Source organism: Meles meles, chromosome 18, assembly GCF_922984935.1.
Source record: "Meles meles chromosome 18, mMelMel3.1 paternal haplotype, whole genome shotgun sequence".
Taxonomy (NCBI): Eukaryota; Metazoa; Chordata; class Mammalia; order Carnivora; family Mustelidae; genus Meles; species Meles meles.
The window spans coordinates 29,198,264-29,213,273 of record NC_060083.1 but is presented as its reverse complement, the minus strand read 5'-3'; the positions used below and the strand labels follow the sequence as shown (position 1 = coordinate 29,213,273).

Here is a 15,010-nt window from a genome sequence, read left to right as displayed (position 1 = left end):
ACAAGTCTGGAACAAGAGGATCAGTCACCAAGGTGGGAAACAAAGTCTGAATGAGTCATGGACAGCTATCTTTCTACTTTCTTTTCAGAGGTCCTACACCTTTATCAAAAGGACACATGTTATAAGAACAAACAATGAAAAGAAATTCTCAGATACCTAACTAAAAGGAATGTACAGAGAAAAAAAGTCCTTTGTCTAGAAATGTTATCTATGATTCGGAGACACTGATGATAATGAAAAATGGAATGGTTCCTTCAAACCTCCTTTATTCTGGGTAACCTGGATATAAGGGTAAAATTCTATAAAGCATCCTTCCAGAATGGTCTTCTCCTTAAGTCCAGAAGGGAACAGCTCATAATTACCTAAACTCAAAATTTTAGGTAGGATAGTACCCCTTTGAATCACCAAAGGTCAAATATTATAGGAATGACATCTCCTTAGGAAGCAGTTACAAATATTTATACACATATTTATACAGAGACAGTAAGAAGCTGGTTCATTGGCATCTAAAGGCATAGAATTTATGCCATGCCTAAATCACTGAAGTTAAGAAAAACATACGTAATTTAGGAAATGTTCTTCTTTGTGAAGGAGTGAAGAAAAGACATACTAGATGATCAAGAAATTATAAAAACAAGATTTCTTAGCTTTCAGTTTCAATGGAATAATACTGCCAGATAAATATACAGATATCTAAAACATAACAGGCTGGCGCAAGGTATAAAGATAAAATATTTTCATTCTGAAGTCTGTTAGAACTGTCAAAAGATTTAATCATATCACATTAAATTTCTAAATTCTATGCCTCTGAAAAGCAATTAAATGAAAACTAATTAAGCCACCACAAGTTTAGACAGAGAATGAGCTGTCACTGGAAATAGAAGGACAGTTATAAAATGTGCCACAGGAACAATTAAAAAGGCAATACATTTAGTTGTATAAATTGCACGAAGGTAAAACAAAGCAGTGAAGCCCAGTAAGAGGAGGTGCCACAGTAGTCCTATCTCCAAGCAAAAGCAATCAAAACTCCAGAAACGCATCTTCAGCATATGTAGCTAACTCCAATGCACGGGTCATAATCAGAGAAGCACTTCCTGGTTCATGAGCACTTGTACAAATTTATTAGACTCTTTTAATAGAAGAACCTGAAGCAGAATTTTCCCATTAACTTCCTTTTATGAGGAACCCAAACCATTTAGTCTCTAGTCTTCCTAAATTACCAAAAGTAAGTCTATTAGAACAGTGGTCCTATTAGATAAAGTAGACTAAGCTTCCCCAACTAAATACTATTCACTCACTTTAAAAAATGTGTTGAACAAAAGGGATCCAAACCGTTTGATAAGTAGAGAATTATTATTTCATAACAGTCCAATTCCTCATCTATGGGGTTTCTTTAGCTCAATGTTAGAGAAAGCAGCACACACATTTCACTGCTCTGTCTCAGAAAGGAACTCTGACTTTCTGGAATGAAAATAGGCTTAGAAAAATAACAGCAGTCCTTTCTCTACTCAAAAGATTAGTACAGAGACTCACAGCTGTAGAACAATATCCTAGAATTTCCTACAATGTGTCCCTGCTGCAAATATAAGTAAATCAGAGACTCACAGCTGTAGAACAATAGTCTAGAATTTCCTACAGTGTGTCTCTGCTGCAAATATAAGTAAATCAAGGGCAAAGATCTAGTTCCTTTTTCAAACATCAGTTGAAAAATTCTTCTCACGGCAGATTTAAATCAAATGATGGTTACCAACAGCTCACTGAAATTCCTATCTGTGGCAGGATATGGAACCTTATTACAAAGAGGTAAACTGAGATAGTGCTACATGATAAATATGTAGTATTACCTCAGAGCGGAGTGCTGAATACGGCAACTTCTCATAACACCAGTAACTGCCTTAGTGACATGTATTTCACTTGCCTGGGAGTCACTTGACTCAAACATTCACATTATGGCACTTTAAGAATGTTGAAACCCCCCAACAAAGGCTACTACTGTAATCTTGAATCAAAAACTTCAGGTTACAATATAGCACTGCCAGGATTCACGATGGTTAAATGATAATTCCAGATGAGTGGGACCTGTTAGCATTCTCAGACTGAAACTATCAAAAAGATGTATTGTTTAAGTTGCACATCTCAATATTTCATTCAATGCAGGGGAGTAAGGATAGAGACTTCACACATTTCTGTGCTTGTTTCCAGGGGACGAACCATGGTTGCCGAGAGAAAGCAGAGGGACAAGTATGAGCTCTCTGAAGTAAGAGTCTACATTAAAAATGAAGGCACAGCCCTGGATGTGGACAGCTAAATCAGACACAAGGTACAATCCACTGACCAAAAGAATCAGAAAGCTAAGAAAACGTACAAAACCGTTCAGCTTTCAAAACTTCCAAATACATCCAGACACTGAATCAGAAACAGAAGCTTTAGTCTTTTAAAAGTGACCTTCACAAATCAGTTCTGTGTTTGTTTCCATTTTCTTTCACAGTTTAAGCCTCAATCAAATCAGTAGTCTCCGGGGATTTTGAATTGCTATAGATTAAAATCCTCTCTGACTCAACTGTTTGGCTAATGCTGAGTATTTAATAATTCTACTCATAAGAGACGTTTTCTTGATGAAACCCTGCTGTGTGCTTCCTTCAGATGCTCTGCAGCTGCACCAAAACAGAAAGCATCACTGTCCTTATTTTATCAATACATTTAGAGATGAAAAAATGTATCGTCATAAACAGGTCTGTTATTTGGCAGATGCAGCAGAAAACAGTTTGACAATACTAATGCAGCAACTATCACCTACAGAGGCAAAGATTTACTCCCAGGTATGAATGATACATATCCATGGCTTGGCTTCAAGGAGAGGAGGTTAATAACTGTGATAGATAGACTAAAAGTTAAGTTAATGAATTTCTAAACTTTATGCTTTCAATAATAAAACCATTTAAGCTACAGCATTTGGACTCTCTACTTCCACAGATCAGGCTCTTTGATACTCAACAGGTTGAGTAAATTGAATCCATATATTGTATTTACGTTCTCTGTCAAGGTTGCTTCTCCACATTTGAGAGATCAAAGGCAAAACAGTCATCAACCCTGTAGCCTTCAATACTGTGTTCATTACATTTAATCAAGTGCCAACCCCACCGCATCATTCACCAACCTTAACAATACTTAAATGCATGGCATTGTTGAGCAACAAATGTAGGCACAGTATTGTTTTAACAAATACACACGTGTATACATGCACAACATGCACACACGTCCCAAAACAAACAAACAAACAAAAAAAAAGGAAGGCAAAAAAATCTCATTCTCTCCATTGTGCAGGAAAAGAAATTTAAAATGCACACAACTATCAGGCACACATTTTGGAGGTGGTTTTCTACCTGAGGCAGCATCAATCACGGTGGAAATTCCCCTTCGATCAGAGACTGGACGGGATGACCCTGGCATGCTGACTGGGTCAGAGCGGACCGGCTGGATCCTGTAAGGCAATTTAATTTAATTCACATATGTTACCGGCATCGAAACTGTCGCGTGCTGCAACAGACCTTAAATCAGGAATGCTGGAATAGGCCAATCCATTAAAGAAGCATTCATTCTAAAACGAGACAAAGAGGGGAACCGCAGTCCCTAACTCTTGCACAAATCTAAGGCACTGCAAATATTTCCTACACTCTGGACCTCTTCTCCTCTTTGTAAGTTACTCAATAGATTTTAAGGAGTTGAAAAATTGACATTAACTGATAGGGATAAATTTAGTAGGATGGGAATGGAAACAAAATACTTTGTACCAAAACCCATGATATTTCCAAGGGACAAATCTGAAGAGTTTTGACACTTTTCAAATTCATGAATAGCACCATACCTAGTAACACCCACCATAAAAGATAGCATGTATTAGATTCAAAATTTTGAGGCACTCCCTTACAATCCTGAATGAAAGTTACTTTATATATGACAAGAAGCATAGGAAAACAAAGCTGTGTTGGAATGTGATGGCCACAGGTTTAGCTAAAATCACTATTATCTGAGTTACCACCATGAAATTATCAATTAGCATGTAAGAATCAATTAGAGTATCAGCAAAACTGCAATATACTACATATAATTTCAAGTTGCTTAGGAATGATAAATCTATAAATGCCAAGAGTCGCTTTCCAGTTTTATTAGATAAATACTATTAAGATTAAAAAATCGGTATGATTAGAAGATCTGAGACCCACATGCAACTTGGAGGAATAAAAACCTGTTATAGCAATATAGGCATGCATTTTCAGTAATTCATTCATCCAATGAGTATCTGCTGAATACTAAATATGTGCCAGTATTATTCTAGGGACAGGCAGAAACAAAACATGAACTAGAAGGTCTGTGTGTGGATATGTGGTCTAGCACATGACTGATGCAAAAGAAAAGTGTGACAATGAGTGAAATAGGCAATAAGAGCTCAGAATGAGAAAACAGTAATGAATACATGGTCCACAGCGGACTGAAAGATCTCATGAAGGTGGAACATGAACTGGATGTGGACACGGTCACAGGCGATGCATACATGCAGAGGAGCAAGGAGCACTCCTTCAGCGTAGAATGAGAACAAACAGACCCTTGGATTGGTAACGAAGCATGACAAACGCAGGGCGGCTTGAGGAGCATGATTTGGCTGAAGCACAGAGTTTCCAGGGGATCCCGGTGAAAGATAAGAGGTTGATAAATGCCATGGGACAGATTATAGAAGTCTGAAATACCAAGAACAGACTGCAGAAAAAGAGTACTTACTAAAAGCACGGTTTAAATGTTTGCGTATTTGTTTTATGAGAAAAGTACTGAGAACAAAGATTGGTTGCAGCCATTGCAGACAGCAGGTACCACCTAACCTTTGGAGCAGGCCTAAGAAATTTGGGCCAGTGAGAAAAGAGGAGCCATTTATTTGAAATGTCTGGAAAAATGTTTTCTGGTTCTTAGCAGAAATAAGAAGATACACAGGTAGATACGGTCAGTTCATCCAAAGTAAAGCCCCTTCCTGGTCTAAACAACTTCAGTGGGCTAATAAATTTCCTATCATTAATTCGATTTATATCAGGGTTTCTGAATAATCGAGTTGTGGGTGGGGTGAAACTAGGCTGGCCATGAACTGATGTGTTGAAGCAGATACATGGGGGCTTATTCTATTATTTTCTTTAGTTTTAATTATGTTTATGTATGTTCAAAAATTTTCCATAATAAAAATGACAAAAATAAAAACAAACTGGTAGAGGTGACAGAAATGTTCTGGAACTGGATAGTGGGGATTCTGTCCAACACAGTGAATATACTAAAAACTGCTAAATTATACCATGAATTTTATGTTATGTGAATTATGTATCACTTAAAATAAAATAACATAAATAAGGTCTGAGGATCAAATGTATAACACGATGACTGTAGTTGATAACACTGTATTACATAACCGAAATTTGATGAAAGTAAAACTTTAGATGTCCTCACTAAAATAATCACAATACATATACACTAAATATGTGAGCTGATGGATGTGTTAAGTAACTAGATGAAAAAAATAAAACAATAAAGTAAAAGGAGCTAATCTTGAGTAGAAAACTAGACTTTGTATCTTAGCTTCTTTTACATGATCTATTTCTCAGATCTAAAAATAAATATTTCATTGACCTTTTTTTAGTTTAACTCCCGGCTCCAAGTAAGGAGCTGCCATGAGTTTAAGCTAACCCTGGTTCCCTTCTGGACATGACAGTGAACTCTATATCTGCCTGCTCCCCACTTAGGTTAGGATATAGGGAGGTAGACTGTCACAGCATTACATCATTCTTAGTGCTGTCTTGTGGAGTACAGGAAAGGTACCAGGTGTAAAGAGTTGGCTGAATAAAAAAAATCTAATAAATTTTTTACAATTTGCAGGAGAATATAAGGATAATAGCCATAGTGCCATTGTACATGCCTAAAGAAATGCAGAAGAAATAGAGATGAAGCACTCAGAGCAACAGGAAACAGGAATGGGAGAATATAAATAGTTGGATTTCTAATTGGATGCTAGGCCGGAAATGGTACTAAAGAGGCCACTTATAATTCAAATGATGTAAGTCAAATCTGAATTTCCCATCAAAACTGTGTTCTAATGGAAGTTAAGGCTTTAACCAGGGGCCCATATGCTCAGATTTTTAAATATAAATTATAAGAGCAATCAAAAGAAATGTATAAGCCTGTGACTCAGTATAAAGGTATCTAAGGTTTAGATTTATCCAATCAACAGGACCATAATTGGGGCGCCTGGGTGGCTCAGTCAGTTAAGCATCTGACTCTTGGTCTCAGCTCAGATCTTGATCTTGGGGTCCTGAGTTCAGGCCCGGTGCTGGCTGCAGAGTCTATTTAAAAAACAAAAACAAAAAAAAACAGGACAATATTCTAATCAAATACATACAGCTTAAAATCATTTAAGTGACAAATACTGGGAATGCTTTAGTATAAGAAAAAGGAAAGCCCCTGAGGAAAATTGTAGAAAAATTTAGGACAGGGGCTGTCTAAAGATGCACATTAGAGAACTCTTAGGTGAAGGGCTATGTTTGAAGTAAAGAGGCATGAAGCAGGCTGGAGGTTACAAAGCAAAGGAACAGAGCTGCATATGTAAGAAGCTAGAGATATCCTCCAAAGAAAAGAGACAAGGGCTTATTATAGTACCAGGGGACAGTCATCAGAGGAAAAAAAGGATCTTGTGAATAGTTCAATAAAAAGAATAAACACAGTTTTATGGGCTGTCTATTTAAAATGCCTTATTATTAACATATGAGTACTCAAATGACTTATAAACATGAATGACTACACACTGAATCATTAAATTGAGGACTGACAACTTCCTGAAAATGGACGATCTACACCAGATTACATTTGACAGTTGGTACCAGTGAAAATGGGTTTAGCACTCGGTATTGACACTATTGCCTGACATCTTGAGGGAAAAGTTCCACTTCTGAAAAGCTGAAAGACATGTTAGGTTAAAAAAAAAAAAGCAAAAATGTATGGAAGAAAATAAAGTACAAACAAACAAAAAATTAAGACACTGAAAGAGAGGGGCACCTGGGTGGCTCAGTGGATTAAGCCGCTGCCTTCGGCTCAGGTCATGATCTCAGGGTCCTGGGATTGAGCCCCGCATTGGGCTCTCTGCTCTGCAGGGAGCCTGCTTCCTCCTCTCTCTCTGCCTGCCTTTCTGCCTACTTGTGATCTCTCTCTCTGTCAAATAAATAAATAAAATCTTAAAAAAAAAAAAAGACACTGAAAGAGATATTATAGGAGACATGTTTCCATTATACTAATTACTTTTATCTTTAAAGCAAACTCTACACCCAATATGGAGCTTGAACTCAGGACCCCTGAGATCAGGAGTCTCATGCTCTACTGACTGAGCCAGTCAGGCACTCAATGAATTACTCTTAAGGAAGAAACATGTAGGCCTCATCTACAACAGCTTTTGCATTGTTAGACAAACAGATACTGACAAAAAAATATATAAAAATGTATTTCCAATATATAACTGGGACACATTTTTCATAATTTTTAAAGGAAAAGGTCTATTTTAGATTCAAGTAAGATACAGAACTTTTTGTAAGAGAAGACAAGGTAAGGGAGATTACATTGCATCAGACTGAGTCCTTTATTGTTGAATCAGAATGTGTCAGGTCTGGATAGAACAAATTAAACTGGTAGGCAAACCTGAGACTACAAAAGTCAAAAGTTCTCAGTTGCTTTAGAAAAAAATCTTTAATAATAAAAAGCATACTTCATAAACCTTATACCGTGATTCTTACAAGGGAGGGCCAGAGCATGTATATGATGAATAAATGTGTGTGTGTGTGTGTGAGTGTGTATTAAACTATAAGTGAATTTATATCAATTCTTTCTCATCCAAAAACTTTTTAAAGCCTAAAAGAAGGAATAAGTAGGATTTAGATGAAGTTAGTTGAAGGATGAAGATCAGGAAGGGAGGGTACCCTCAGACTTTAAGCAGTTAGAAATATGAGGAAGGCAGCATAAAATGAGATTTTTTTTTTTTAATGCACTGAATATTCGATTTAGGAAAATACAATCTGAAACACAAATATTTATTGAATGTAAATAGATCCCGCATAAGATCCCCAGCAATAATAATGAATCATAAGCTATAGTGGATGTATTTTGCACCACAAAACTGTGCCAAAAAGGAAAATGTCAATATTACCTAGGATGCTCATTAAAAATGAATATATTAATCCAGTCAAATTACTCCTCAGTTCTTCTTACCTGAGACTGTTGAGATCAAGATCATCTGTGTCAAAATCCAAAAGGGGCTGTGGAGTATCACTTGGACCGTGAGACTGCAACACAGAGGAACTGGATGATATGACTGTGGTTTGGCCTGAGGGATGGATGGTTTTGAACTGGAACTGTGGACCCATCCACAGACGTCTGTGGGGTCCAGTGTGCGTTACAATTTCTACCTGGAACAGATTACAAATCATGACTTAAATGTTTTATGACCTCCTTTTAAGAGTCTATCTCGATCTTCCCATCCTGCCTCCAAACACCATCCACGCCCATCTTAACCCAGTGGGATAGGTACAAGGCATTCACATTCAAAAGGCAATGGTAATCACAGCCTATATACTCATTCTCTACATCCCTCTACTGGTTTTTACCAAAATAAACAAAAAAAAATTCATTTTGTGTGTGTATATGTGTATTTCTATGGGTGTGAGCATGCACACGCACACACACACGTTCCACATGTAATATAACACAAATGTCAAAGAGTAAAAGGACCAGTTGCCTGCCTCATATAACTAGCACCAATTCCCTAGGGACTACCTGCTTCATTCATTCTAGACATTACTTACCACTTTGTGGGCATGCACTGAACACTACACCTATCAATCCACAGATTAAAAATAATTCCTTCACTGAGGATCAAGCTCATGACAAACTTGAAGCTGTTCTTGAACTATCCAAGGAAAAGAAAGGGTCTGAAATAATTTTCAACACCCAGAGCCAGTTTCTTTCCATAATTAAATATTGTAATATTTACTATGCTACCCTCAAATCCCCCCAAATCAACTTTTAAATGAAGAGAGTAGTATATACTTTCTCTCAGACTAGATTTGTCTTCAAAATACCATTATTTAATTAGAATGTTTCCTCCACTACCACGAACACTGACATAGGTATTTTAAGTGCTATGAAACAGTAATACTGTTTATGAATTTCATGCTCTATGGAGGGGACAGGGAATGGTGCCAATATTAAAGACTTTAGAGACAAAGCAGAGTGTAGAAGATACAGAGTAAAACCTGAAGATAAACATATCATATGATTTTATAGGTGAGCAACTAGAAGAAGAGACTAAATATGCAAACGTTTGGTGAAAGACTACCTCTTCAAGTCTTTAATTGCTACATCTGTGTCTGTATATACACTTTATGGAACTGACTTCCCATGCGCCATAGTTTTGCCTTCAGTTCTTTCATATTTAATTACATTTCTCTGATTGCGGTGATTAATTCCTAACAAAACATAACCGAAAAGGTTCACAGAGTGCAGCTCTGTGTTTGGTAAGTCCTAAAGGGCAGAAGCATCACGATCTTGGAACAATATTCTCATTCCCACTAATCACAGGGCGAAAAATACTCAGATTTAGGACAGCAATTTCTGATTCAAGTAGTTGTATTCTGCAATGTAAATTAGGCCACAGATAAAGCATTCTGTGTATTTTAAGCTCAAAACCATCCGTGTCACAGAGCCGAGAGGTAAACAGATGCCTATGCAATTTCACTGAGGCAATGGCCAGATGTTCCTATTCACTCTCCTGTTGTGTGCAGTACAAACATATTGTATATACTTTCACACTGACAGCACACATTACCCCTTTATCTAATTGAAAAGTTGAAGTGAAGGACGGTGGTTTCTTTGCCAGCATTTTTGTTGTTGTTGTTTTTTACTTTACTGTGGTATCCTCAAGACAGGAGGCACCTCCATATACCAGGAACCGAAGCCCTGGCCCTCCTTCAAGAGGCCTCCTACGAGTACTTCAGGTGTAATGAAATGTAAGTCACCTAGAAACAACGTGATGCTCTGGCTTCCAGATTCCTTTTAGTTTTTCAGGCTACCCTCCCTGAGAAAGCAGTGAAACTGCAAGGCCTCCATGAGGCACCTGTCTGATGACAAGCCGCTTGGATTGGTAATCTGAGACAGGTCATTAACTTCACCAAATGATGTCAGACTTGAGGCAGACATAACAGCATTTGTAATGAAGTCATTCGTAATCTCATCATTTTGAAATCTGCCCAAGTATCTTTTATTTCAAAGCCCTTGAGATGAAGACGGCTTCACCTGGCAAGGGGAGGAAGGGTCAGCTGGAGCGGTCACAGGACAGGCTTAGAGACCAGTGGAGGCAGCAGTCCAGAAGCCAGGGAAGGAACCCAGCTGGGCACAATCAGGACGTGTGCAGATTAGAAGGCTGACCTTTTCTAATCAGAGTATGGGTCTAATCTTCAGAAAATGTTGGCTCCACAAAGCATAGCCAACACATTGTTGAATGGCTTCATGGTTTCAACAAGACCAATTCTCATTTTAATCTAAATAGTCCATCTAAAACCCAAGGTTCTAAGGGATATCAATGGATTGTCTGAAAGCTATGCATATTTTATACCCTCTGTATGAAAGCTAATGTACACACACACACACACACACACACACACGTATATAATACATACAAAAATATACGTATATGTATCCTTGGAGCAGTAATTATAAGAAATTCTTAATATGGAAAGACATCTGATTAATTCTTGATGATACTACAAGGAGTTCTCAATTCTGCCCATTCTCCCTAAGGAAAATAATTTTTAAGTTTTCAGAATGCAAGCATAAACACAGACAATGGATCTCTGTTTTCTTTCACTTTAATAGGCCAAACATTTTAGAGTTTTACCTGAGAAAGCCATTCTTCATCTTCCTGTCCACTATGGTCAGAAGCTAAACTGTCATAGGACCCATGCCGAGTAATGGGCCCTGGACTTCCAGGGGGAACCACTGTAGGAGAAAGAAAACATATTAAAGCAACTTTAACTCATGCAGTGGAAAAATTCATGTGGCCGCAACCATCCTGGTTACTGCGTTAATTTTTAAGATAAAATAGGACATTTAATGCACAAAGCCAATTCAAATAATTGATGAATAAGAAATACTGAAGACCTTAGGAATAAGAAAGATTTCCAATGAAGATTACACTTTAAAAAGTATACAGGAATTTCGTTGTGACAGGTATCAGTGTAAACGAAATAACAACCAACTGCACCTTAGCAGTGTGAGTACATTAAGGAGCAGTGACAATTCCATCACATGTGCTCAGGATTCAGGACACTTCAGTCATCTCCAATTAACAAAGAAATGAATTTGATGCAGTTCCTATAATTTGGGAAGGCATTTTTACAACAAACATCAATATTCTTTAAGAGCCTATTTAGTAGTTTCATATAAATTAAAAGGCATAAATATGCATTTTTAACTTTAAAAAAATTCCTGAAACATTTCATTCATCCAAAGAAATATTTCACTTTCTTGGATACTTCAGTAGTTTCCCCAATTCTTAGGTGGTAGAATACAGTTACAAAATACCAAAAAAAAAACAAAACAAAACAAAACAAAAAAAAACAAAGAGCCTATTTTCTCATACAAAGAACCTTTGCTTAGTCAAAGTAATACAATTATTCAACATTTATTGAATTCCTACTATAAAACAAATATTACCCCAATAAAAACTTAGCCTTTCTTTTTAAAGTCCCATGGTATTTATTTGCTTATTTTTACTATAAAATACTTTTATTTTTTGGATTTTTTAAAAAGATTTCATTTATTTGAGAGGGAACGAAAGAGAGAATGCTGAGGGAGAGAGTACAAAGAAACTGACTCCCCACTAAGCAGAGAGCCTGACATGGAGTTTGATCCCAGGATCCTGAGATTATGATTTGAGCTGAAGACAGATGCTTAACCGACTGAGCCACCCTGGTGCCCCAATTTTTTGGAATACTTTTCAGTTAACAGTAAAACTGAGCAGAGGACACACTGATTTCTCATATACTCTCTGCCTCCATCTATGATTTTAATACTAAAAGAAATAAAGCAGTGAAGTACTGGGGGAAGTAGGAAAAAGGGGGAAAAAAGAGGAAGTGAGTACTAAAAAAAGAAGAAATAGAAAAGAATGAGAAACCAACAATTTTCTCATAATTTCCATCACCCAGAGGTTTGTGTGTATGCATCCACATGTGCTAATTCGTTAGGCTATATTCCTAAAAATGAAAGAAAAGGATATGAACATATTTAACTTTTTTTAAAAAGACTTTACTTATTTATTTGACAGACAGAGATCACAAGTAGGCAGAGAGGCAGGCAGAGAGAGAAGAGGAAGCAGGCTCCCTGCTGAGCAGAGACCCTGATGCGGGGCTCGACCCCAGGACCCTGAGATCATGACCTGAGCCGAAGGCAGAGGCTTAACCCACTGAGCCACCCAGGCGCCCCCTATTTAACTCTCTTAATGCTGATTAGGAGTTATACCTTCACAAGCAGTGACTGAGAATACTAATCTCACTGCACTCTTGTCAGACAAAGTATTCTAAAGAACTAAATCTTAGTGAGATAGTGAAGAACCTAGGACAAGATTTTAAAGGATGCGTGCTCAAAAAAAAAACCTAACTTACTTGCTGGTCATGGAGAAGTGGTACCTAAGCTATCAACTACCATCCAGAAAGGGATAAATAGTATTAAAGTTTAAGATTTGCAGTGGTGAAAACAATTAGCTACTATTTTTTTCAAAATCATAGTTCTACTTCTAAGTGGCATGCTGCCATTTGGCATAAAACACCAGTGATCACCAGAGAATAACATCTAATTTCTTAGAATTCTCAATGATTATCATGAAGAAAAGAGCATCATAATAATTATCTAATTAATATCTGAGCATCCTCTTGGGAATAATTTGGTGTATATTATAAAACTGTTAAGTAAATTTATGCTTGCAAAAGGCTGAGTTGTTCCTAAACCATTTATCTTTTTAATAAATAAATTTAATATTAAATTCTTTTTAAAAAAGATTTACTTAGGGGCGCCTGGGTGGCTCAGTGGGTTAAACCTCTGCCTTCGGCTCAGGCCATGATCTCAGGGTCCTGGGATCGAGTCCCGCATCAGGCTCTCTGCTCAGCGGGGAACCTGCTTCTCCCCATTTCTCTCTGCCTGCCTCTTTGCCTACTTGTGATCTCCCTCTGCCAAATAAATAAATAAATAAAAGATTACTTATTTAAAAAAAATTTTTTTTGAAATCTTAAAAAAAATGATTTACTTATTTGGGAGGGGTGGGGAGGGACAGAAGGAATTTCAAGCAGATTCCCACTGAGTGTGGAGCCCAATGGGGGGCTCAATCTCACAATCAGATCATGACCTGAGCTGAAATCAAGAATCAGAAGCTTAAACCGACTGAGTCACCCAGGCACCCCTGTATTAAGTCTTTAATACAGAAAAAGTGGATCCTTCAAACCCTCTATAAATAAGAGTCAAGAAGGTGACTAAGGACAAATATCTAAAGGTCAGGACATACTTTGGAAAGGAGTTGAGGGCAGAGAAGATTTTAAAGAGGTGGGGGTATGGGCCATAAAAATATGTGAGGGGAAAGTGTGTCACAAAGGGAATATCAAGTACAAAGATTTTGAAGTGGGAGCCTAAGGAAAATGTTTTGATAATTATAAGGAGGTGACACGGCTGGGTGTGGTAAGGCAAGCTGAAAATAGAAGATGAGTCAGTAAAACAAAGGGGGTGGGGAGGGAGGACCAGCAGATGGCTTAGGGCTTCCCCCACCCCAATAAATCTAGGGTATTGTGACAGAAAGATATCAGAATGTTGTAAAAAGAAGTGAGAAACTGCATCCTTTTATAACTAACTAGTATTTAATAAGAATGTTTTCAGGAGTTCACGTCACATTCTATATATGCTGAGCCCAGGCTAGTACCTGTCACAGAAAAAGCACTCTGCAAGTATTAAGTGAATGGAATCATGGATTTTGGACTATGTAAGGACACCAGAATGGTTGGACATTTATTTATCCATTATCAAAATGGGATAAACTTAGTAAGACTACAGCGTCGGGGAAGGGGTAAGGGGTAGGATTGTAGATGAAACAAGGTTAGTCATGAGTTGATCATTCTTGAAGCTGGATGATAGGTACATGGAGAGTCATTTACACCACTGTTTTCTAATTTTGTGTATGTCTGGCATTTCCCATAGTAAAAGGTTCAAAAGAGAAGAAGAAAAGGCCCCTCCTCCCAACTGTCTCCCTACTTTCCAAAGAAAGTGAAAAAATACGAAATACATATCTATGAAACATTAAATCTGAATCCTGAATTCCTAAATAGAGATTTTAAGAGTTCCATACGTTATGCTCACTAAAAAATAATTTTCCGATAGTTTTGAGGCATCCAGAAGATTCATAATAAAAAATAAAAGTCTGATGGGGTAACATTTTTAACATCAAATGAATATCCTTCCCTCTCCCTCATTTTTGTGTTTAAAAATTTTCCCCAATCTAGGTGGGAAGAACATTCCACATTCACCACTTTAAGGAAGCAATGACATACCAAGTCAGGATGAAAAAATAATTAAAAATTCTGACCCTGGCATAAGAAAAAAAACCTGAAAGTATGAGAATTAAGAGCAAGGCTTCCATATTTTCTAACCAGCCAATTATTAGGAAAGATTGAGAGGAGAGCAAGAGTGCCACCAGCAGAAAAGGGTAAAACAAGGGTCCTTAAGGAAGGGTAAAAAATAACAGAATCCCATGAGTTTTAGGGATAAAACATCTGTAAAAAATCCTATCTTCATTCTTGGGTAGAGTTCAAGGAAGTAGCAATAAATCCCACCTTGTTCAAGAGAAGAAGAGGTGTGCACACAGGGTGTCTACACAGTCAAGTCTGTGATAATCTCTCCAAGT

General features: G+C 37.4%; 1 protein-coding gene across 7 annotated transcripts in view; it reads right to left on the bottom strand.

Annotated features, from left to right (window-relative positions):
• Positions 1–15,010, bottom strand: part of BCAS3 (BCAS3 microtubule associated cell migration factor) — a 611,032-nt gene that overhangs the window by 260,775 nt on the left and 335,247 nt on the right. For all 7 annotated transcript variants that reach the window (XM_045984131.1, XM_045984134.1, XM_045984132.1 and 4 more), the window contains 3 exons: positions 10,967–11,067; positions 8,284–8,480; positions 3,384–3,481 (listed from right to left, as the gene is read on the bottom strand). In XM_045984131.1, the coding sequence (XP_045840087.1) occupies positions 3,384–3,481; positions 8,284–8,480; positions 10,967–11,067 (396 nt within the window). The remainder of the gene's footprint in view (positions 1–3,383; positions 3,482–8,283; positions 8,481–10,966; positions 11,068–15,010) is intronic.